The sequence below is a fragment of the Bubalus bubalis genome, chromosome 24, assembly GCF_019923935.1.
Source record: "Bubalus bubalis isolate 160015118507 breed Murrah chromosome 24, NDDB_SH_1, whole genome shotgun sequence".
Lineage (NCBI taxonomy): Eukaryota > Metazoa > Chordata > Mammalia > Artiodactyla > Bovidae > Bubalus > Bubalus bubalis.
Genome location: NC_059180.1, coordinates 13,137,249 through 13,162,149, shown reverse-complemented (window position 1 = coordinate 13,162,149; position 24,901 = coordinate 13,137,249). Strand labels below are relative to the sequence as shown.

The window sequence follows — 24,901 nt, the reverse complement described above, 5'->3', positions numbered from 1 at the left end:
CAAAGAGGGGAGAGGAAGACTAAATGTCCTGACAGACGGACAAACAGGGGAGACCTGTGACACCCTCCCTGGAACTCACTGGGGAGTTCCTAAACAGAGCTGACTCCTCTCAGTTCCTCTCCAAGGGGCATATCTCATCTCCGGAAGGCCCCATTAGAGCTTGGAGCTCTTTCAAAGAGTGCTGTGTGGAGTCCCCAGGGATCCTGCACTCAGAACTCTTGCTGGCCATGCCCTGTCCACGGCGTGGCTGCTGGGCGCTGTGGTCCTCAGCTCAGGGATGAGGAGACCGCACTGGAATGGGTGAGGCTGTAAGGATGGTGCACGGGAACACTCCCAGTGAAGTTGCTCTTCAACTTGGAGGTGGAAAAAAGCATTTGGAGGCAGAGGGAGGGACAAATGAGGAGGGGCTTCGGGGGAGTGTTGGGACGGTGCAGAACTGCTCTCTCTCTTTTTTTTTTTATGGTGTTTGTTTTTTTTTAAATTTTATTTTATTTTCAAACTTCACAAAATTGTATTAGTTTTGCCAAATATCAAAATGAATCCGCCACTGGTATACATGTGGGTTACTTGACCATATGCTTTGTCAACAACTTGCAAAACTGGGACTTCCCTAGCTGTCCAGTGGCTAAGACTTTGCCTTCCAATGCAGAGGGGGTGGGTTTGATCCTTGGTTGGGGAGCTAAGATCCCATGTATCTTATGACCAAAAACCCAAAACTTAAAACAGAAGCAATATGGTAACAAATTCAATAAAGACTTTAAAAATGACCCACATAAAAAAAATGCTTAAGACTGTTCTCTCCTGTGGCTCTCAAGGAAGCACAGTGGGGCAGTGCAAAAAGTCCTGTGAAATACTAAAAAGTATTGAAAATAAAACTTTAAAAGAAACTTGCAAAGCTACATTATAAAAACAATGAATTAACCTTAAAATTAACCTTAAAAGTGAAAACAACATTACATAAAAACTGAAATAGCATTATAAATTCAAAGAAAAAACCAGGCTGGTATACTAGGCATAGGGCTTTCCATGTGGCGCCAGTAATAAAGAACCTGCCTGCCAAGGCAGGAGACACAAGAGATGTGGGTTTGACCCTTGGTGGAGAAGATCACCTGGAGTTGAAAATGGCAACCCACTCCAGCATTCTCGCCTGGAAAATTCCATGGACAGAGGAGCTTGGCCATGGGGTCATGAAGAGTCAGCCACAACTGAACATAAGCACACACTAGGCATTAATCTATGTTATGTGGGCAAACAGGGACATGGGATCGCTACCTTATAGCCTCGCCCATAACGGATGCCCAGTAAATGGTGTTGATGGAAAAAGAAAGCATCTGGAGATGCCTGTGAATATGCAGATTCCCAGGGTCCACCTTCAGCTGGTCTGGGGTTGGACTCAGGGATCAGCATTTGTAATGAGTTCCTGGTGGCTCCCTGTGGACCATGGCTGAGATGCTGGGTGGGGAGTCCCGCCCTTCATCCTGGCTCTCAATACTCTGTCCCTGTTGGCTGCCCTGGGGCTTCCTGTTGGCGCTAGTGGTAAAGAATCCACCTGTCAATTCAGGAAATGCAATAGATGCAGGTTTGACCCCTGGGTTGGGAAGATCCCCTGGAGAAGGAAATGGCTATCCACTCCAGTGTTCTTGCCTGAAAAATCCCATGGACACAGGAGCCTGGTGGGCTACAGTTCCCGGGGTTGCAAACAGTCAGACCTGACTGAGTGCACACACACTGATGTTTCCCGGAACATGCCGTATCCCACCCCCACCCCCGCCTCTACACCTCTGCTCTTACAGTACACTCGCCTGGCACTGCCTCCACGCTTGCTTCAAGTCTTCCGTCTGTGTCTTGCTGTGAACTAGAGGATATTGGGGGCTCAGGGACATGAGCTAGGTCTCCTCCCATGAATCACATGGTATAGCCCAGCATTGAAGGCCAGAGGTCACAGGATGGTTTGAAAAGTGGCCTGGCACAGCCTGAATCTCAATTTTCAAAGGGAGTTCGGGGGAGGGTGGTCACTACCTGCCTGACAGGTACAGGATTAAATGCTGCCCAAACCAGAAATGGGTTTATCATCAACATTTTGTTCCCTGTCTCAAGCCAGCCATGGCACTGAGCTGGCGTGGACTACATCATAGGGACCTCGGGCAGCAGCTCGGACAGAAGGACTTGAGAGGAGCCTCAGAGCCATTGGAGGGGAATTGAAAGAATGATGCCCCGGGCCCAGTGCTGCCCACGCTGTGCTCTCTTCTTGATCTTTGCCTTCCAGAATGGGGAAGGTTGACAGGTTGACCAGGTAGACTGGAAGAGAGAGCAAGAAGGGGCTGGCAGAGGAGGACAATCCCACAGCCGATATCCTGGCAGGAAGACCTTGGCTGTTCCAGTGAAGTCACCCTGCCACCCCCCACCCCACGCCAGACCTGGGCCCAAGATGGCAAAAGCTGGGGGAGGGGAGCCCTGGGCCTCCTTAGAGAAGACCTCCCCCTCTAAATAGGATCAAGCTGACACCAAAGGCTGCTACTGTGCCCTTGACATCTATTTTTTCTATGCTTGTGATATAAAGTTTATTTAAAGATAAAAGACAGTTTAAAGAAAAATACCTTTAAACAAAACACTGGCTCGGAATAGACACTGATGTTTGTCTGATGCAAAGTAGTAATCAGACCAGAGCAAGGCTGGTCACTAGCTCGTGATTGAGCAGGCTCTTCTGAGAGGCCGGGAACCGTTTCCATCTTGTTGACAAACACATGTTGAAGACAGGAAATTACCCTCCTCAGTGCCTATTTTATCTCTGTTTAATTGCTGTCTGATAATAAATTACAACACAGAGTCCATTAATTAAGCTAACAGTGTCTGTGGAACATGCCAAGTTACAGGAGCTTTGATTCAGCTTGCCCACAACACTTTACGAGGTGGTTTAAAAGCATGTGAGGACACGTGACCGGTGGGGACGCACTCCGAGCCTAGGGTGAGCGGGTTTGGGAAGGAATAGGAGGAAAGCTTGATGAGCGAGGGTAGAGGCAGCCTGGCAGGTGGAGAGCAAGCAGTACCAAGGCTGAACTCCAATTCAGGACATGTGGTAGAACAGAAAACGAAAAAAAGAGATTAGATTTGCTTTCGCAAAATCAGCTGATGGAAAACAACCATGGCCCATGCGTACAGGTGCTCCTCCCAGAATTGGGGGGTTAAGGACGAGCCTGATTTGGTTTGCTGTCCCATCATCAACTAAGTGGCAGGAGCATCCATTTGGAAACGTTTGCGAATGCAGGAGGGGTGGGAAAAAGATGAATTCTAGATATTTTCTGCACTGGGCTATGAAGGCCACCAAGCTCCCAGCAGGAGAGGAGAACTTGGTGACCAGCTCCTCTCTGGGCAGGGAGCAGGCAGGAAATTATCTTGAATTCAGTGGACTGGATTTGGATTTAAAGTGCCTGGGTTCTGGTCGGCTTTGCTCACAGGCATCTTCGTGCCTCAGTTTCTCCACGCTGCCTGTTTGTCTCCTAGAGTGACCACAAGGAGCAAAGGGCTCAGGATTCAATCTGCCTGGAATGACTTTCAGAGGACCAGTCACACAATGAAGGGAGCCGGGGTCTGGATCATGAGAACTATCTGTGGCGACAGCAGAGGAAATATGGCTCGTCTCTTTCCAGATGCCAGCTTAACACGAAAGCACAAGTGTCCAGAGCAGATGAACCCACGAGCCATGAACGCACGTGAGAGGACGTGTGCGTGCCTGACGCACGTGACTTGCAGCTGAACGTGTGTGTTCAGAGAGCACGAGAGAGACGAAGGGAGCTTACGGGGCACTGTGTCCACTGTCTTCCTTTCACAGACGAACAAAAGGAGAATATGAGTCTGGCTTAGAACCAACCATCTCGTGTGCCTCTGAAATTGAATATGTCTTCCCAGTTCGTGGCGTGCCTTTTATTACTACTGGTTAACATAAACGTGTGTTACATTTTTATGCATGTCAAGTCTAATGATGTCTTTGGATCTGTTTTCTCCCAGTTCTAGAGGACCTGCTAAGCTCTCCCGGTGCACACGTCCATGCACGCACGCATGCGCACGCACACCATGGGCTAACACAAAGCTGTCAAAGGAAATTCATTTACCAAGTTCTACTTTTACTGTGTTGGTTGATTGTTTTGCCCTCTTTGGTTATCTTTGCTATCTCCTGAGAGACCAGAAGACACGTGTATTCTTTAAAATGTTACTGCCAGCACATCACTCCTTCCCAGTCAGTGTTTGGCACCTGTACCGCTTCTTGCAGACAGGGCCATACTCACCACCAAACTGATGATAGTGGCTAAGACTCCACACTCCCAGTGCAGGGGGCCTGGGTTCAATCCCTGGTCAGGGAACTAGAGCCCACATACCACAGCTACAGATCCTGTGTGAGGCAAATAAGACCCAGTGCAACCGAATAGATAAATAAACATTGAAGAAAAGCTTACGATGGCCTTTCGGAACAGACACACCAATCAGGTTCTCATGAGGGAAGCGGCTAATGCTTTCTTTGATGTTGTAAGCAGGCTTGCTTGGTTATCAGTAAACATAGGTACACGTGACATCTATTTGCCTATTAGCAAATGACACCAAAATGTAAGCACAGTTTCCTTTCAGTAGGAAATGTGCCCCTTTATCCTCTTAATATCTGTGCTGATGCAGCCACCTGTGAATCTTCTCCCTCGTTCCTGTAGAGAAATCACCAGAAAGCCCCTTGCCTGCTCAGAACAGTCAATAGCTACCAAAGGAGAGGACAAAAGAAGTTTCCAGAAGTCCTATGAATCCCCAGTAGGTACAGTGAACTTACTCCCTTCCTGGTCAGAGACAGGGCTCCTACCTGGGGTCCCCAGCCGTGGCACGGGTACAGTATTGCCGTGTGGTTCTCCATTGGCCCCTGGTCCAAGCAGACGTCTTTTGCCTTGTTGTTGCGAAGCTGTGGGAACAGGCCAAACAGGACCTGTCAGATCTCGTCTGGTGGAGTGACTGCTCCCCACCCACCACTCCATCTCGACTTGGTTCTGACTTCCAGATGCCAGGAGACCTCCCCTCCACACCCTCACCCCCAAGTAAGGACCAAAGCTTGAATCTTGGAGGAGATCATTTAGCAAGAAAGACAGTCCTCCAGTGGGTGGTGTGGGCACTGACCCTCTGCCTGTGACCACGTACCCCACCAAGCACATAATCCCTCATTCTCAGCATGTGTGACATGTTAGCGAACATTATGGTGTTAATTTTGCAATACGCAAAGGTATCAAGTTAACAAGTTGTACCATTTAAAGTGAAGTCGCTCAGTCGTGTCCGATTCTTTGCGACTTCATGAACTGTAGCCTACCAGGCTCCTCTGTCTATGGGATTTTCCAGGCAAGAGTACTGGAGTGAGTTACCATTTCCCTCTCCAGGGATCTTCCCAACCCAGGGATTGAATCTGGGTCTCCTGCATTGCAGGCAGACACTTTACCACCTGAACCAGACTTCCCTGTAGCTCAAACGGTAAAGAATCTGCTTCCCTTGTGGCTTTGTGTTTCACCTGGTAAAGAATACACCTGCAACGCAGGAGACCTGGGTTCGATCCCTGGGTTGGGAAGATCCCCTGGAGAAGGGACAGGCTACCCACTCCAGTATTCTGGCCTGCAGAATTCCATGGACAGAGAAGCCTGGCAGGCTACAGTTCGTGGGGTCGCAGAGAGTCAGACTGGACTAAGTGACTAACACACACAGGGCCCAAGGGCTGTGAAAACGCAAGTCTCCCAGTGGCTGGTTCATCTTGCACCTCCCGCCAGATTCACTCAAGATGGCAACCTGGCGCGATCTGAGGTGGTTGCAGCTGTTACTGTGGAGATTATACCACTTAAACTTATACAATATTAGCTTCCCTGGTGGTTCAGACAGTAGAGAATCTGCCTGCAATGGGGAGGCCCGACTTGAATCCCTGGGTGGGGAAGATCCCCTGGAGAAGGGAATGGCAACCCACTCCAGTACTCTTGCCTGGAGAATCCCATGGACAGAGGAGCCTGGTGGGCTACAGTTCATGGGGTCACAAAGAGTAAGGACACAACTGAGCGATTAACACTTTCATATGTCAATTATAGGTCAATAAAGCTGGAGAGAGAGAGAGAGAGCGAGAGAGTGAGAGAGAGAGATAAAGAACAAGAACACCAGCTTGGGGGGAAAAAATCAGTAGAGGAGCATTTTTTTGTAGCCTACTGGTTTCAAGCCAGAGGAAAGGCAACTTCTGATAGCTGAATATCACCCCTTTTCTCCTGGAACCAATTCCTTGTCTTAAATACTTATGTTTGAAATACCTAGGATGGATTCTCTTTTTCTTTCTTTTTGAAGAGAAGCATTCTTTTAAACCCAAGATTCCAAAAGTCCATAAAGAGGGGTATAGAGAGAAGTGATGAATCAGACATTCCAAAGATGGTCCAAAGCAAGCAATCTTTAAAGAATGACAAATAGCTTAGGAGACCACAGCTCAGCACCACAGCTTTAGTTCCTTTACATTAATAGATGCTTTAAGAAGTGCCTGTTGCCAGTGCTTTCAGTGGTGCAAAGGTTAATTATATGGAAAAACCCAGACAACTTCTGAGTACAAAAGTAACTCAGAAGAGTTAGATTTTTGAAAGTGATGAAATTTTAGCAATACTTTTACCCAGGCATTTTGCTTGTATTCTTCTCTTTTTTTGTATACAGAAGAGCAATATGGAAGAAATGTCTAATGAAGTCTAACAAAGTTTACAAAATAAGTAAAAATTAGAGGTGATAAAATTAATAAAAAAAATATTGTTTGGAGGACTGACAAAAGATATCCTATTTTTATAAATTTACACTGAATGGTAAGTTGGAAGGCTTCATGTTTAGCAATTATTTCCCTTTTTGAGAATTATTGTTTTATTCCCCCGTTGAGATCTCAAGTGGTTTTATTATAGATTTGTAAGAGCTCTTTACATATTAAGAATATTAATGTTTTACGGCATATGTGTTCCATATAATGATATCACAATGCTAGTCTTTTAAATTTTTCCCTGATGTTTATGCAAACATATCTATTGTGCAGTAACTTAATAAATGTTTCCTGAAGCTGGTAAGGGTTTGGTATTGTGCTAAATTTAACAATCACAAAGACTGAAAAAACCAAAAGAGTACCTGCTCTGAAGGATGGGCTGAAGAGAGAGACAGACACAGGAAGAGCTAGTACAATAACTGAATTATGCCAGGGCAGCGAAGAGATGCCCTCACCCCATCTGAGGCTTCAGAGACTAAGGGGAGGCGACTCCTGAGCTAAATGTTAAAAAGGATTAAGTGAAAGAGATGCTAATGATGTTCTATTTTTCACTCAGAGGATGTCTACATGGATTTTTACTTTATATTATTATGCTGCACATGTTGGGTTTATGTATATTTTATGTGTGCTGTATTTCATATAAATAATGCCTAAAAAAAAAGATGAGCAAAAGTGAACTAGGGAGCAGAGGTTTTTCCATATGAGCCACGCACAGAATTTTGAGCAAGAGTTGGTGGCTTAATGTTTCTGTACATATCGAAGCGCTTGTGCATTGGGAAGGCAATATCTTACATGTGTGAGTCAGGACATAACGTATTTGTATATCTTTCTTTTTACTTTTTTTTCTTTTTATTGAAGTATGTCGTTCAGTCTCTAAGTTGTGTCCAACTCTTTGCAACCCCATGAATTGCAGCACACCAGACTCCCCTGTCTTTTATTATCTCCCAGAGTTTGCTCGAACTCATGTCTATTGAGTCAGTGATGCCATCCAACCACCTCATCCTCTGTTGCCCCCTTCTCCTCTTGCCCTCAGTGTTTCCCAGCATCAGGGTCTTTTCCAATGAGCTGGCTCTTCGCATCAGGTGGCCAAAGTATTGGAGCATCAGCTTTTACTGAAATATGCGTGCAAGCTCAGTCACTTCAGTCATTTCCAATTCTTTGGGATCCCATGGACTGTAGCCCACCAGGCTCCTCTGCCCATGGAATTCTCCAGGCAAGAATACTAGGGTGGTTTTCCATTTCCTTCTCCAGGGGATCTTTCTGAACTATGGATCAAACCCATGTCTCTTAAGTCTCCTGCATTGGCAGGCAGGTTCTTTACCACTAGCGCCAACTGGGAAGCTTTACTGAAGTATAGTTAATTTAAAATGTCATTTTAGAGTCCATGTTTCCAATGCAGAGGGCAATGGTGCCTTCCCTGGTAAGTTCCCTGGTAAGGGAACTAAGATCCCGCATGCCACAGGGCACTGCCAAAAAAATTTTTAAAAAACCTTTAAATTAGAATCTTTTTTTAAAAATAGAAGTTACCAAAATGTGACTAAGAACAGGATATATACAGTTTACAGGACTAGAAAGCTTTTTAAAAAGCCTCCAAACAAGCGAGTTAAAAACTGAGGAAAGAGACTGGAGCATCAAAACCAGAAATATTCAGAGGCCTATGGAAAAACACTCAAACAGAATTGTACATGAAGAACAAAAGGTAGAAAGTACACACGGAGTAGGTGGTCAGGCAGGGTGTAGTGAAAAGAACCCACAGGAGTGTTAAATCAGAGTTGTCTAAATAATGCTAGATTTTGTTATCAGACTGAATTTGAATCAGTTTGATTTCTTCCACTTAATACTGTCGTCTATCTGAATTATATTTCAGTAAATGGTGGGCTCAGCAAGCACAGAAGGAGTAACAGAGGCCAGTGCCCTGACATGTTAACACTGATCATAGCTGGGAATTGGGATTTGAGATAAGTTTTGTTTTTATCTTTATATTTCCTATATACTGTATGTATTGAATTTATTATTTTAAAAAGATAGGAAAATTTGCAAAAACAAAAGATTTCCCTCCTCCAAAAATCATCTCTATGTTACCTCATTGGAAAAGACTCTGATGCTGGGAGGGATTGGGGGCAGGAGGAGAAGGGGAAGACAGAGGATGAGATGGCTGGATGGCATCACTGACTTGATGGACATGAGTCTGAGTGAACTCTGGGAGTTGGTGAGGGACAGGGAGGCCTGGCGTGCTGCGATTCATGGGGTCACAAAGAGTCGGACACGACTGAGCGACTGATCTGATCTGATCTGGTGTTACCTCTAAGGCCATTCCAACCTTCAGCCCCAGAGATGTCAAGTACACTCTGCTTCATGTGAAATGTGCAGTGTGCAGCCTGTGGAACGGTGCCCTAGCCTCCTAGCATTTTATCATTTTTATTGTTTCTCTTTTTGTAACTATTTTTCTTCTAATCATAAAATTATCATATAAAGATTAGTGATAATTGAGAAAACGTGAGAAAATGCCACATTAAAAACTGCCTGTCCCCTATGTAGAAGTTTCCCCTCCCATACTCTTGTCTTACTTTGTTGATGTGGCTTAGTCTGTAAGTCATGTCCAACTCTTTTGTGACCCCATGGACTGCAGCCCACCAGGCTCCTCTGTTCATGGGATTTCCCAGGCAAGAATACTGGAATGGGTTGCCATTTTGTTCTCTGGAGGATCTTCCTGGGCCAGGGATTGAACCCATGTCTTCTGCATTGCAGGCGGACTCTTTACTACTAATCTAAAATAGTGGCTAATCTAATTTCATAATCCTGACTTTTTTCTCTTAAGGCTTGTATTATCAATATTTTTCTTGCATCAAACTTCTGTATACATCTTCTGAAATGCTGCAAAATATTGCAAACTACAATTTAACTAACCTTCAAGTTAAATTCAAATTTTCGATCGAGGAAAAAAAATCCCTGAGATGAACAATGTTACTTGCAAATCTTTGTCCTCATTTCAGATTATTTGCTCAGGATAAGAATGGAGAGGAAGTATGACTATCATTAAGCCTTTTAATACATGTGGTTCAAATTGCTTTTTAAAAAGCTTGTTTCAATTTGCACTCTCATTAGAGGATCTGTGGTTTTCATATTATCAAGACCTGGCTGGCAAAGCACCAACAGATATTCCAAAAATGAATCTTTGTTCTTTTGGTGTAAGACAAAAAGCTGCCGCTGCTGCTGCTAAATTGCTTCAGTTGTGTCTGACTCTGTGTGACCCCATAGATGGCAGCCCACCAGGTTCCCCTGTCCCTGGGATTCTCCAGGCAAGAACACTGGAGTGGGTTGCCATTTCCTTCTCCAATGCATGAAAATGAAAAGTGAAAGTGAAGTCGCTCAGTCCTGTCCAACTCCTAGTGACCCCAAGGACTGCAGCCTACCAGGGTCCTCTGTCCATGGGATTTTCCAGGCAAGAGCACTGGAGTGGGGTGCCATCGCCTTCTCCGAAGACAAAAAACTACCTCAGTGTATTTTATGTTATTTTTCACTCCAGTGTATTTAAAATTTTTTTTAATTTCTTTGACTATGAAATAAATATTAAAATTTCACCCACTTGTATTTTCTCTTGTACTTTGTCTCTCTTTCTTTGGGGCTGTTTTCTCATTTAAATAAAAAATTTCATTTAAAATCTATTTGCGGAGTTCATTATACATTAATGATATTATCCATTCATCTATCGTATTTATGATATACAGATTTCCACCTTGGCATATTATTTCTCCATTCAGTTGATATATAGGTTATTTTAATATTTATGAGCCCATATCAAATGTCATTTTCCTTTGCATCTTCTTCCATAGCTTTGACTCTTAGAAAGCCCTTCCCCTTTAAGAGTTCAGATTCATATCTATTTCTGGATGGTTCCATTATGGTTTCTTTTCTTTCATTTAATGCTTATAGTCCATCTGAAATATACTTTGGGATTTGCTTTAAGATTCTAAATTGTTCTCTTTTCCAAAGAGCTGGGTGATTTACCCAACTGTCTTATGAATAATCCTTTCACCGCCCACTGTTTTTCCATTTGATCTTTATGTTTGATCTTTGAGAACCAAAACCAAAAAGAAACATGTTTTTATTTTAAGGAAAACAAGGCAGTGTGTACCTATTAATAGCTAGTAGAACGTGCCAGGTATTGTTCTAAGAAGTCTGTATATGGAGTCTTGTTTTTCATCTTCCCAACAACCCCAACCCAACAACCAGTAGGTACTTTCACACCCTCATTTTACAGATGAGGGGACAGATGCTAAAAGGAGCCACTCGGGCTTGAATCCAGCAGGCTGGCTCTAGAATCTTCGTGTGTCCCCAACCACTACATTTGTGGGCATGCATGCTCAGTTGCTCAGACTTATCCATCTCTTTACGACCCCATGGACTGTAGCTGACCAGACTCCTCTGTCCATGGGATTCTCCAGGAAAGAATACTGGAGTGGGTAGCCGTTTCCTCCTCCAGGGAGCTTCCCGACCCAGGGATCAAGCCCACGTCTCTTGCAGCTCCTGCAGGGGCAGGTGAGCTCTTTACCACTGAGCCATCTGGGAAGCCCCATTAGAAGCAAGCTCCGCATCCAGATTCTAGCTCGGAAGGGACACTTTGCCTGCACTCTGATGATTTAACCTGGGGCTGACTTAATTCCTCCAGAAGGTTTCTCCCATAAAATAGAAAAATGCACAACTGTAGAAAAAGGAAATGCTCTAAGCCCATGAGGGTTTTCTCAGCCTCAGGACTTCCAGGGAGCCCTGGGAAGAAACCCAACTGCAGAGCTAGTGGGGCATCTCTGTTGGGTCCAGAGCACCTGGCTCCCTGAGCTCTGACCAGAGTCTGTGTCACCAACCCCTCATCCAAAAACACAGGGATACAGGGCAGATGCCCAGGGCTTACCTACATGCACGCTGTCAGCAGTGCTGCTTACAATAGCAAGCAAAACAAAACAGAAATGTCTATGTTTTCAAGCAAAACACAGCCATACACAAAAGGTACCATCTTATACAGCCATTGATAAGGTTACATAAAAAGGCTTAACCACACAGGAAAATATTGTCTCATTAGTAACATTTCAAATTATGAGGCACTGTGGACAGCCTGGTTTTAGTTTAAAACATATATACTTTTTAATACCATCTTATACAGCCATTAATAATGTTGCATAAAAGTGCTTAAGGACACAGGAAAATATTCTCTATTATTAGTAACATTTCAAATTATAAGGCATTGTGGACAGCCTGGTTTTAGTTTAAAACACACACATATATATATATATATATATATATATATATATAAAATGTATATATATTTATACCATCTTATACAGCCATTGGAGTTTCAGCTTTAGCATCAGTCCTTCCAATGAACACCCAGGACTGATCTCCTTTAGAATGGACTGGTTGGATCTCCTTGCAGTCCAAGGGTTGGCCACCTCATGCGAAGAGTTAACTCATTGGAAAAGACTCTGATGCTGGGAGGGATTGGGGGCAGGAGGAGAAGGGGACGACAGAGGATGAGATGGCTGGATGGCATCACTGACTGGATGGACACGAGTTTGAGTGAACTCCGGGAGTTGGTGATGGACAGGGAGGCCTGACGTGCTGCGATTCATGGGGTTGCAAAGAGTCGGACATGACTGAGTGACTGAACTGAACTGAACTGAACACAGCGATTAATAATTTTGGAGAAAAATGCTTAAGGACACAGGAAAATGTTCTCTATTATTAGTAACATTTCAAATTATAAGGCATTGTGGACAGTCTGGTTTTAGTTAAAAAAAATATATATATATACATATACCAATACCAGTAGATGTGTATATAAAAAGTATTTGTATAAACCTGGCAGGCTACAGTCCATGGGGTTGCAAAGAGTTGGACACAACTGAGCACACATGCACGCGTGCACACACACACACACACACACACATATATAAAACTAAATATTTTTAGGAAAAAGAAATATATACACACATGCAACAAATCAGACCATACATCCAAATGTACACATTATCTTTGGGATTAGAACGCTTAAGTCTAATCCTGGCTTCATGATTTATAAGCTATGAGACTTTAGATAATTTAATGTCTCTAAGTCTCAGTGTTCTTGATAAGATGGAAACAACACTGCTACCTGATAAAGTGAGGATGATTGAACTCAAATGTGAAAACACTTAGAACAGTACCGGCACATTTTAAGTGTGCGCTGCTATTATTGCTATTTTCAAAATGCAGATTTATGGCATTTGTACTATGAGAAAGGTCAATCTGTTTTAATGTTCAGAAAAGTGACACTGTCTCAGCCTAGAAAATCTGAGAAGAGCATCTGTATCCTTTCTTTGGCAGCAAGGGACCCCAGTGCACAAGCAGTGGGCCCTGGACAGACAGGTCTAGTCTCTGTCTCTCTTTACACCCAACTTGCCGCTCAGCGTCTCAGTACAGGCCCCAGGGTACCTCACAACGCCCTAGCCAGAATTTATGGTCCACTCCACACCACAGGCCAAATGATGGCCCACGTCCCCATCGTGACATGTATTACACGTGTCTCGCCAACAGTTGGTGGGGCTTCCCTGGTGGCTCAGTGGTAAAGAATCTGCCTGCAATGCAGGAGACAAAGAGACGAGGGTTCGATCCCTGGGCTGGGAAGATCCCCTGAAGACGGAAATGGCAACTCACTCCAATATTTTTGCCTGGGGAATTCCATGGACAGAGGATCCTGGAGGGCTACAGTCCGGGGGGGATCGAAAACAGTCGGATGTGACTGAGCACGCTCGCACAATTCACAATTCATTCATACCAGCTGATGAGAGCCTTGCTGTGAAGGCCCCACCTTTAAAAAAACTAATCACTTAATGAATGAGTGAATGACTTTGTCATTCACCCCCAGCCAAGTGATCCACAGCCCCCTGCACAGCCATCCAAGTCGAGAACAAGTGTGGTTTTCATTACCTCCCCGTAGGCGACGGTGTTATTGTATCTTCGCATTTCTGGGTAGACGTGGTCCAGATACCACTGGAAATTCTTACACTTTAAACTTTTCCTTAAGGCTCTTCTTTCGGAGACATCGCCAATGTCAATTCCTGGATTCTGAAAGTAAGCAAAGGGTTTAGTGATTGGGAGGCTCTGGCAGAGCAGAGGACAGGCAGCGTCACCTTCAGGGAAACCATCAGAGAGAAATCCAAAGCCCATACGTGATCCTTTAGCCCTGAGCTAGCCAGTACTGTCCCCCCGGGCACAGTATGCAGCCCCCCAAGTCTGCCTTCCTCATCACCATGAAAGGGATCCCGCAACACATTGATACTGACAACCTGCCTTCCCAGCTCCATCTCTGCCATTTCTTTAGTGACTCTCAGACCCAATTATTACAGGAATTATTTGATTAAGATGAGAAAAGAAATGCCTATAACCACCTCCTGCCTTTCTTTTTTGTACATGGGTAATTCCCCTTCCTCCCTTTGCAGGCTCTTTGTGAAGTTCATTATATGCAGATGTGAAAATAATTTTCCATTGCAAAGCTACTGTAATGATGTTCTAATGAATAATTCACTCTGCTTTTACAGAAATGAACCTGTAATGGGCTGCTGTGTGCTGACAGGGGAAAATAAAGTAGCTGAAATACGACTCCAGAGTCAGCCACAAGACGGCTCTGACCCAGTAGAGACAGGATACCCTCCTCACTATGACGGGCAGCCAAGCAGTATTTTAGAGCAAGAGGAGAAGAGTTTAAATGATTTCATTAAGATTTCTTCTTCGGCAGCCAAACAGGGATTTTTAAAAGAAAAGTCCCTTTAAATGTCAAACTTATTAACATTCAAAGGCAAACCTGGGCAGTGATATTTTAACTCTTTATTTTAATATACTTGGCAAGATTAATGAGGATGGTCATTTGTGAAAAGCCAGGTAGGGAACACTGGCATGAGGGACCTGAGGTGGTTTGTAATGATGGAGAAAGCATTGGGAGACCTGCCTTGAGTTCTTCTGACCCAAAGTCACATCCCCATCCTAGGTCACTGCTCTCATCTCAAACAAAAAAAAAAAGACAACACTTGTTCCATCGATGGCACAGGGCTGTGGGCAGAGCTGAACAAAGATGCCACTTCACATCCCTGGCCTGTCATGTGCTGGCTGTAGGACCTTAAGCAAGTCAATTTAACTTGCCAGAGTTGCGGCTTACCCATCTGTAAAATGGACATCATAATAGGTTCACATCAAACTAGCAGTTACTGAACACAGTATTTGTTATGCTCTGTTTTAAGTCTCATTTTTATCCTCCCAGGAGCCCTATGAGATCAAGGTTAACAATCTTGACTCTGCAGATGAGGACATCAGGGCAGGGAGTTCCTCTGTCATGAGGTTGTTATGAGAGGTCAATGAGATATTGCAAACAAAAACCTTAGCGAGTGCCTGGGACAGTATAAGGGGCTCACCAAAAGTTGCTATTTTATACAATAATGTGGAAAATCACTTCTAGTTTAACGGCTATAAAGTGCTATGTGGCCGGAAGGGGGTTTTCGGTGCTTTAGAACATTATTTTATTTTATTTATTTTTTTTTAGAACATTATTTTAATAATTGTAACAACAATGATAAAAAATTCTTCACTTTTATCCTGTTTATCCACAGACCTAGACATATTCGACTGCACTTCTGTTGTCTGGGGTTCCAGCCTCCTGAAACACAGGGGCTGCCATTTCTCAGTGGGAACAATTCCATGGCTTGGACACCTACAGGAGCGCCAGCTGAACAGATAAACCTAACTATGGCCGAGAGTACAGGTGACCAAACTGGGCTATGGAGGACAGAAATGCTCGCCAACAGTTCACATCCTGTGCCAGGCATTGCTCCAAGAACATCACATGTCCTTAGCTTTAGTACTTAGTACTCAGGTTAAGTACTTCCAATTTAGTTTTCACAATAGACCTAAAGGAAGGAGGGCTTGCTATAATCCCCATTTGATAACTGAGGAACCTGAGATATAGAGATGATAATTAGACTTGTTCAACATGTCATAATTACAAGCGGCAAGGCTGGGATTCCATACAAGCCTGTGCACAGCTGCCGTACAAAACTCCTGTGGGGCTGTGGCAATGGGAATTTTCCGAGGTTATATTCTGGGCAGAACATGGAAGAGAATTGAAGAGCCGTGTAAACAAGGATCCAGTGTGCAATTGGGACCTACCTCACGGGGCGGCTGGAGCTCTGTGGGAAGTGAGAGTGGACGATGGAGTCTGGTGCCAAAAACTGGGCTAGCATCTTCTAGACACAGTGCATGCTCAGGAGCAGGTCTTGACACTCAATGTCAAGATGAATATAACGAGACTGGATTAACACACTGTGATCCTTCTAACTGTAAATGGATTTAGAGATTTCCATGGTACCAATCCTCATGTAAAGCAGGGCTTCTAGTACCTGGAGGCCTGTGAGCCACCTCAAAGTGTATTTATAATCCTGCAAGGGTGAGCATCTTTCTGGGAAGGAAGCATCAGCTTAGTAAAGGGATCAGTGACCGGTCGTCAAGCACAAGGTCAGTGTTCTAGGTGATGGGGAAGGTTCTACCTCTAGCGGCAGATTCCACGCTATGTACACGTGAGACTTGTAGTCGTCCATCCAGACTTCGGCAACCCGTAGAGCGTTCCTCTTGGTGTAGAAGCCGATGTTGCTGTTGTATGGCTTCTTCTTCCGCTCGATGTGGGCCACCCGTGAGCAAGGCAGGACCTCCATGCTGCCCCCACACAGCCACACCTGTGGGGTAAGGACTTCATCAACCCAACAGAGAAATTCCCAAAGACCACTGCTGCCCCCCACCCTCAACTTGAAAGCAGCAGTTCGGGAGACAGCACGAGTGAGAAATGTATTTTATTATAGAAAGCCACTGAGATTTCGGGGTTGGTTTGTTACTGCAGCAGAGCTTAACCTCACTTGACTAAAACTGGTAGAAAAAAAAGGTTTGGAGGAATTTCTCTTATAGATACAGCAGCTCAGAATATTACAATCTTTCTATTCCTAAGAAATACCCATACTTGTGAGGTGCCCCTGGTGACATGGGTTTTCTGAATTTCCCAGTAGAGCACAATCGGTACCCGTGAAGGTTTTATTTCCAATCTGAAGTTGTGCCCTATAGAACTATAAGGGAAAAATCAAACGAAAATAACAGACCATCTTTATTCATAGAAGCACAAAGTGTACAAGGGTCTAATTCTACATTATCAACATGCTCTATTTTGGAGTCTCTTAAGAGCACAGATGCCCGGCCTTCTGGAAGCATCTACCCCAGTGCCATCACATACAGGTGGCACTTGCGGCTGGAATATTTAAGTGCAAGGCTGAAATGTTAATTGCCTTTAAGAGATGCAAAAGCCCAAGGAAGTGACAACTTGCCATCTTCTTCAGGGGCACAGCAGGCTTCCAGGATCAAATGGCCCTGCTCCCAGAGGAAAATGGGACCATCTAACTTCTCTTGGTCCCATGCAGGACAAACAAAACATTTCCAATTGTCAGGAAAGGCTAATTTGCTGGGACTTCCCTGGTGGTCCAGTGGTTAGGAATCTCCCTGCCAGTGCAGGGGACACAGGTTCCGTCTCTAGTCTGGGAAGAGTCCACATGCTGAAGGGCACCTAAGCCTGTGTGCACAGCTAGTGAGCGAATGCACCCCAGAGCCCATGCTGTGCAACAACAGAAACCACAGCAAGGAGAAGGCTGTGCACCAAAACTAGAGAGCTGGCCCGGCTCGCCACACCTGAAGAAAGCCCTTGTGCAGAAAGGAAGACCCAGTGGAGCCAAAAATAAAATAAATAATTTTTTTTATAAAAGGACTAATTTGTAAAAATGAACTTCCTGGTACTGATGAAGGAGAAGAGGAAGAAGACACAGAGAAGTTTCAGGGATCTGTGAGACTCTCCCGTGTACTCTCTGTAAATGAGAGTGCCGGAGAGTGTCTGAGGTCAGCACAGACACCCACTTCAAGCTCTCCTACCTTTAGTTTCCCAAACACCCTCGTGAGGATACTGGGACCTTTTTGAGTGTTTGCACACCTCCTCTGGGCCTTTATTGATTGAATTTAGTGGCAAATGCATGTGTGTGTGTGTGTGCGGGCGTGTGCATGCACATGCTTCTGTTTCTATTACCCAACCTGTGGCTACCCCACAGAGAAATGATACAGATGGAAAACTCTCACCATAATCAAGAATCCTCACCTTGCCTGTTTCTTCAAGGAGGAGACAGGGGGCTAAGAAACTGTAGGCACTGGGCGGTTCAGACTAGTTTCATTTGTGACCCGACAACTAGACGCTCCCATGAGTTGGGACAGACCCAGCTGCTGGCAGTAGAAGTCAAGTCAGGGAAGCAAAGTATGGCAAGGAAGTCTGTGGGGGTAATAAGAGCAAGAGACCTTACATGGTAAAAGAAGGTGGCTGAATTCCCAGGAGTGGGCAATGCACAAACACACAGAAATCCAGGATACGCAACCCTGGACAGTTTCAAGATTCTGAGAATGGGAAAGACATCCCATGTTCACGGATTAGAAGACTTAGTTGGCTTAAAGCTCAACATTCAGAAAACGAAGATCATGGCATCCGGTCCCATCACTTCATGGGAAATAGATGGGGAAACAGAGGAAACAGTGTCAGACTTTATTTTTTGGGGCTCCAAAATCACTGCAGATGGTGACTGCAGCCATGAAATTCAAAGACGCTTACTCATTGGAAGGAAATGAATATGCTATGACCAACCTAGATAGCATATTCAAAAGCAGAGACATTACTTTGCCAACAAAGGTTCATCTAATCAAGGCTATGATTTTTCCTGTGGTCATGTATGGATGTGAGAGTTGGACTGTGAAGAAGGCTGAGCGCCGAAGAATTGATGCTTTTGAACTGTGGTGTTGGAGAAGACTCTCGCGAGTCCCTTGGACTGCAAGGAGATCCAACCAGTCCATTCTGAAGGAGATCAGCCCTGGGATTTCTTTGGAAGGAATGATGCTAAAGCTGAAACTCCAGTACTTTGGCCACCTCATGCGAAGAGTTGACTCATTGGAAAAGACTCTGATGCTGGGAGGGATTGGGGGCAGGAGGAGAAGGGGCCGACAGAGGATGAGATGGCTGGATGGCATCACTGATTCAATGGACATGAGTCTGGGTGAACTCTGGGAGTTGGTGATGGACAGGGAGGCCTGGAGTGCTGCGATTCATGGGGTCGCAAAGAGTCGGACACGACTGAACTGAACTGAATATAGTTAAGTTAGCAGTACTTTCCAAATGGATTTAAATATTCAACACAATCTTTACTAAAAAAAAAAAAAAAACCCCAATGGCTTCTTGGCAGAAATTAACAAACTGGTTCTAAATTTCATACAGAAATACAAGGGGCCCAAAACAACCTAGAAAAGAACAAACTCAGAGGACTTCCACTTCTGATCTCAAAATTTATCACAGAGCTACCATAATCAGGACAGTGTGGCACTGCAATGAGGAAGACATATAGATCAACAGAACAGAATCCATTGAGAGTCCAGAAATAAACCCTCACATCTGTGGTTAGCACCAAGACAATTCAGTGGGGGGAAAAGAGTTTTACAAAAACTGTTCTGGGACAACATGCAAAACAGTGATTTTGGACCCCTACCTCATAACATATACAAAAATTAACTCAAAATGGGAACTTCCCTGGTGGTCCAGTGGCTGAGACTTGGCGGTCCCAAAGCAGGAGACCTGGGTTTGATCCCTGGTTAGGGAACTAGATCCCACGTGCTGCAGCTAAGAGTTTGCTTGCCACCGCTAAAAGATACTGTATGCTACAATTAAAATCAAATGCATGCTACAATGGAGACAGAAGAGCCTGTGTGCTGCGACTAGGACCAGGTGCAGCCAAATGCGCTGTTTGGTTGTCTGGCTTATATTCAGCAAAGGTACTTTGAGACTGATCTTTATAGTTGCATGTATCAATAGTTTGGGCTTCCCTGGTGGCTCAGATGGTGAAGAATCCACCTGCAATGCAGGAGACCTGGGTTCGATCCCTGGTTGGGAAGACACCCTGGAGAAGAGAACAGCTACCCACTCCAATATTCTGGCCTGGAGAATTCCACGGACTGTATAGTCCATGGGGTTGAAAAGAGTCGGACACGACTGAGCACCTTTCACTCCATTTCACTTCATATCAATAGTTTACTCTTTTTATTGTTGAGTCCTATTCCCTTGTATGGATATACTAGAGTATTTTTCCATTTATCTCTTGATAGTTGTTCTGAGTTTAGTTATACTACAAAGAAAGCTGCTGTGGACATTATAAAAACAAACAAATAAGTAAATAAATACTTAAAAAATTAACTCAAAATGGATCAAAGACTTAAATGTAAGAGCTAAAACTATACAACTCTTAAAAGAAAACATAAGAGTAAATTTCTATGCCCTAGGATTAGGCAAAGATTTATCAACTGATGAATGGATAAACAAAATACAGTACATTCATACAATGGAATATTATTTAACAATAAAAACAAAGTTTAGACACATGCTACAATATGGACGAACTCTGACATTATGTAAGTGAAACAGCTGGTCACAAAGGACTGTATATTATTTGATTCTGTTTATACGAAATGTCCAGTAAAAGAAAATTCATAGAGACAGAAAGTAAATCGATGGTTGCCAAGGGCTGCAGGTAGGGTCACAGGAATAGAGTGACTGCTAGTGGGTAGGGAGTTTCCTTTCAGGGTGATGAAAATGTTCTAATATTGATTACAGCAAATACTGCAAAACTTTTTGAATCTACTAAAAACCAATGAGTTGGACACTTTAAATGGGTGAACTCTAACAGTATGTGAATATCTCAACAAAGCTGTAACAAAAATAGATAAATGAATGTATACACAGAGAGACAGGGAAAAGAAGATTCAAGGGATGGGTTCCAGTTTGGGGAGGGGTCACAAAGAGTCAGACACGACTGAACGACTTTTACTTTCACTTTTCAGGAGGACTGCAAAAAGCAAAGCTGAGCTTGGTGAAGATCTCAGATGGTTGACTTCTTAGCATCATGTTTTCATGTTTTATCCATGCTGCAATGAATTACTGCGTTGCCTTATACAGCAGAATACTACTCCATTGTATAGATGGCCTACATTTTGTTTATACATTTATTAGTTGATGGCCACTCGGGTTGTTTCCGTTGGGCAATTAAAACTAACCCTGCCATGAATATTCATATACAGGTTTTTATATATATGGATATATGTTATCATTGCCCCTGGGTACCCACCCTAGCAGTGGCATTGCTGGGTCATAGGGTAACTCGATGTTTAACCTTTTGAGGATCTACTAGACTTCTCCAAAGTGGCTGCACCATTCTACATTACCCCCAGCAGTGTAATGAGGTTCTTAGTTCTCCCCATCCTTGCTAACCCTTGTCACTGTCCATCTTTTTGATTAGAGCCATCCTAGTGGGTGTGAAGTAGCATCACATTATGGCTTTGATTTGCATCTCCCCAATGGCTAATGATGTTGAGCACTTTCTCTTGCACTTCTTGGCCATTTGTCTGCGGAGAAGTCTATTCAGATCCTCCACCCAATTTTTAATTGAATCATTTGTCTTTATATGATGAGCTGAGGCCTCAGAGTGAAAATGAAGTTGGCTTCCAGGGTCTTTTCTCTTGTCTTATCTCGCACTTCATCACCTTTTTGGATTCCAATGTGCAAGGTCTTTCAAACCATTCCTTATGGGCAGCCTCTTCCACGGACTCTGTGTAGGGCTGGCGTGGAGAGGGCGTGAGGTGCAGGGGAATGAACCAGGCAGCAGAGCCCAACATTCTTGTTCTGCCTCTTCCAAAAACTAGCTGTGTAACATCAACCAAGTCACTTTCTCCCTCTCCCACCAGGTGCCCGAGACTGTTTATCCTGGTGTCTCAGCCAAACCTAGCAAGGGAGCTCTGTATCTCCCCGGTCACCCAGGGACGAAGCGGCACCCTACTCTGCTGTCTTGCAGGACACTGCTTTATTGTAAAGTAAGTCATGTTTGGCTTTCCTCAGCAAGAGAATAAGGAACCCCGGGACTGCAACGGGAGAATTCCAGACAGCTGACAGGTCGGCCAGCTGGAAAGGGGCGGGCTTCTCTGTGAAGCCCTCCAGTCGTTTTCAGCAAGCTTTCTTTCTAATTCATGAGGACAGATACCTGAAGTAAAAGGAGATGTCACTGACACCTTTCTTCATCTCAGAAGAGGAGAAAAGAGACGTTTCTCTAGATTTTGTCATGTAGATTTGGAATATAGGAGAGAAAAAGTTTACCCCTAAAAAGGCAAGGGGAGGAGAGTCAAAGAACTGAGAATTAAATAAACTGATGTGTTTCCTGTGACCACATCCTGCAATCTAGAATACTAAATCAAAAGGTGTTCGAGGGCCACCTAGGCTCCTGTAACCCCAATACTCCATCCCGGCGGAGAAGGGGAAGCCCCCTGACCCTCACCTCCAGAGTCCTTAGTTTCACAGGCTCCTTGCAAGGCCTGACCTGGTATGAGACCCTGAGAAACTGGAAGCCCAGTTCTGGGGCCCCTTTCATCCTCTCGGAGTGAAGCCCTAAAGCTCTGGAGCTGGTCTCTCAATGTCTCCTCCCCATGGACAGGAATTCTTCCTGGTATCAGATTGAAGTCACTTTGGAAACCATTTAAACCTATTTACAACATTAAAAGCAGCATTGGAGGAGTGCTCAATGAAGAAATTACATCAACAACCCCATTCTGTGATCCAAGAGCTTGCAAATTTTAGCTTTTTGTCTGTTGGCAAAGATCTGTTCAAAACAATGCAGATTTCTGGCTAAGAGAACATTTACTTTGTTACTTCTGTCCTTCCAATCTTTGGAGACTCCATGATAACCCACTTCCCAGATGGACAGGATCACCCCTGATTCTCGGTGCTCCCCTCTGCCAGCCTGGAGACGGTGAGCTGGTTTTTCCCAGTTTAAATGCACATTCCATCCCACTAAATTGCATGGACACATACTGGCTTGCCTTCACAAGTCCTTTTCCAAAAATTCAATTTCAAACCTCTCTTTTATTTATGATTGTTTCTCAGAAATAGGATTTACCAATATGGACCTCAAGACATATTTCAATTTAAATACCACAGAGGTGAGAACCTCTAAAATACCTGAATTCTATTGCCTGTTGATCCAAGTCATTTCTCTTAATGTGAGATGAGGAATTAAAACGAAGCTTGGCAAATGACATGTGATTTCACAGGAGGAAAGAAACGCATATTGAAAGCAGCTTGATTGATGGAGCATGAAAAGAGCGTTGGGAAAGCTTTTTGTTCCTTTCTTTTGATTTTTGTTGCTGTTGCTTGTGCTTGTAAAAGAATAATATTGGGGAGGAAAATAAATAATATCAGGTTTATGCTCATCGACTTAAAATGTTTCCCAGCCTTACTATCTAGTCTGCTAGCATGTAACTGTCAGAGAGGTCTGGGCTTCTATGTTAGAAAAACAGCTCAAAGCGGCCTCAATCAGCCCCCTCGGGGTCCAGTTTGGCCCTGTCTTCCCCGATTCCTCACCTCTTTCTCGTTCCCTGTACTTAAGACTGCCCCATGCTGGCTTTCTCTGGCTCCTTCCATCTCTGACCTCTTTACAGACATGTCTCTTTGGCCTATCCCTCCTTGCAAAGAGCAGCTCTGACCAAGTAGATATCAAGCATTTTGTCCATTTTTGCACTCCCAGCACCCAACTGGTAATTCTAGCAATTTCCCTCTGTAGTAATTTAAGCTACATATATGTTTACTAGGACCGGAGCTTGGAGCTAAGTGCTGCCAGGGATATAAAGGTAATTGAGACACGGATCCTACAACGTAGTCTTTGATCTGCCCTCAGAGCTTACAACTGGAATTCCAGGAGAGTGTTGAGGACTGCTCTAGAACCTTGGGGTGGAAGCAGCCACAACGAGGTGGCAGGGTGGGGGCAGTGATAACCTTGTGTTCATTTCTCCATGTACGCATCCATGCTCTTCTATCATCCAGTCTGCATTTTGCCTGGGATTAAAGAGGAGCTGGTAGGATGTGGATGAACCAGGCTTAACCACAGGAGGACAGTGAATTAGATTTGGTTCTTTTTCTCTTTAATTTTTTATTTTTTATTGAAGTAGAGTTGTGTTTATATATATATATAATAGAGTTTATATATATATATAATAGAGTTTATATATATATATATATATATTTTTTTTTTTTTTTAAAGACATCTACTTTTTTAAGGTCTGCTACTATCATTGGCCAAAAATGTCAATTAATTTTTAAAATGTTGGACAAGTAATTGGGTTAGGAGCCACAGATATCAGGGAAGTGTGGGGTTTCTAAGACTGATGATAAGCTGTAAGTCAGGAAAGACAGAGGATGGAGCGTCAGGATCCAGGGACTTGGGGGCAAAGTAAATGATCCAGTCATTATGACAACCAGCAGGAACCAGACAGGGCTGCCCTTAGGAGCTGGAATGCCGCAACCACAGCAGAGTCTAAAGACCAGAAATTCCAGACATCCTGCCAGTCAATGCTCTTGGGAGATGCCGAATGATTCAGAGCCAGGGAAAGACAAACGCAGATCCCAGTTTACTTGGGTCTGGGCACAAAAGGAAACTCAGGACCATCAGATGAGCCTCCTGAGTCAATCTGAGCCTGAGGCTGGGGGCCGGGGGCCTGATGGGTTACAGCATCAGTAGATTTCACCATCTCTTCAATTTTTTTGGTGTAAACCTTAGAACTTTGATCAGGTAAGGATTCTTACAATGGGAGAGGACACTCACATGCAGAGAAGATGATGAATCCTCATCCCTCTTAATGAATTCCAACTTCTATTTCGGTGTCAGACAGACCAGAGAATGGTGGATGTTCTCCTTGGGCGCGTAACTGTCTGCTGACAAACCAAACCCAAACATGGCACCACTCGTGGCAAAGATGAGGCCAACCTTTGCCAGTGTCAACTGCAGGAGTTCCTGCAGACTCCACCACAAAGGCTGTAACCTGGGCAGCACGGCCTCTTGTGGCCTTAATCTCCACCCACCCCACCCCCAGAGGTGTGGCCTTAAGACAGAACCTAGGGGAGGTGCATCCCCCAAGGCTGATGAGGCTGATGATGTTTCTTCA

General features: G+C 44.3%; 1 protein-coding gene across 2 annotated transcripts in view; it reads right to left on the bottom strand.

Annotated features, from left to right (window-relative positions):
- GALNT17 (polypeptide N-acetylgalactosaminyltransferase 17) overlaps positions 1 to 24,901 on the bottom strand; it is a 430,675-nt gene that overhangs the window by 13,348 nt on the left and 392,426 nt on the right. For both annotated transcript variants that reach the window (XM_025275599.3, XM_025275598.3), the window contains exons 7-9: positions 16,351 to 16,536; positions 13,745 to 13,882; positions 4,841 to 4,936 (exon numbers count right to left, since the gene is read on the bottom strand). In XM_025275599.3, the coding sequence (XP_025131384.1) occupies positions 4,841 to 4,936; positions 13,745 to 13,882; positions 16,351 to 16,536 (420 nt within the window). The remainder of the gene's footprint in view (positions 1 to 4,840; positions 4,937 to 13,744; positions 13,883 to 16,350; positions 16,537 to 24,901) is intronic.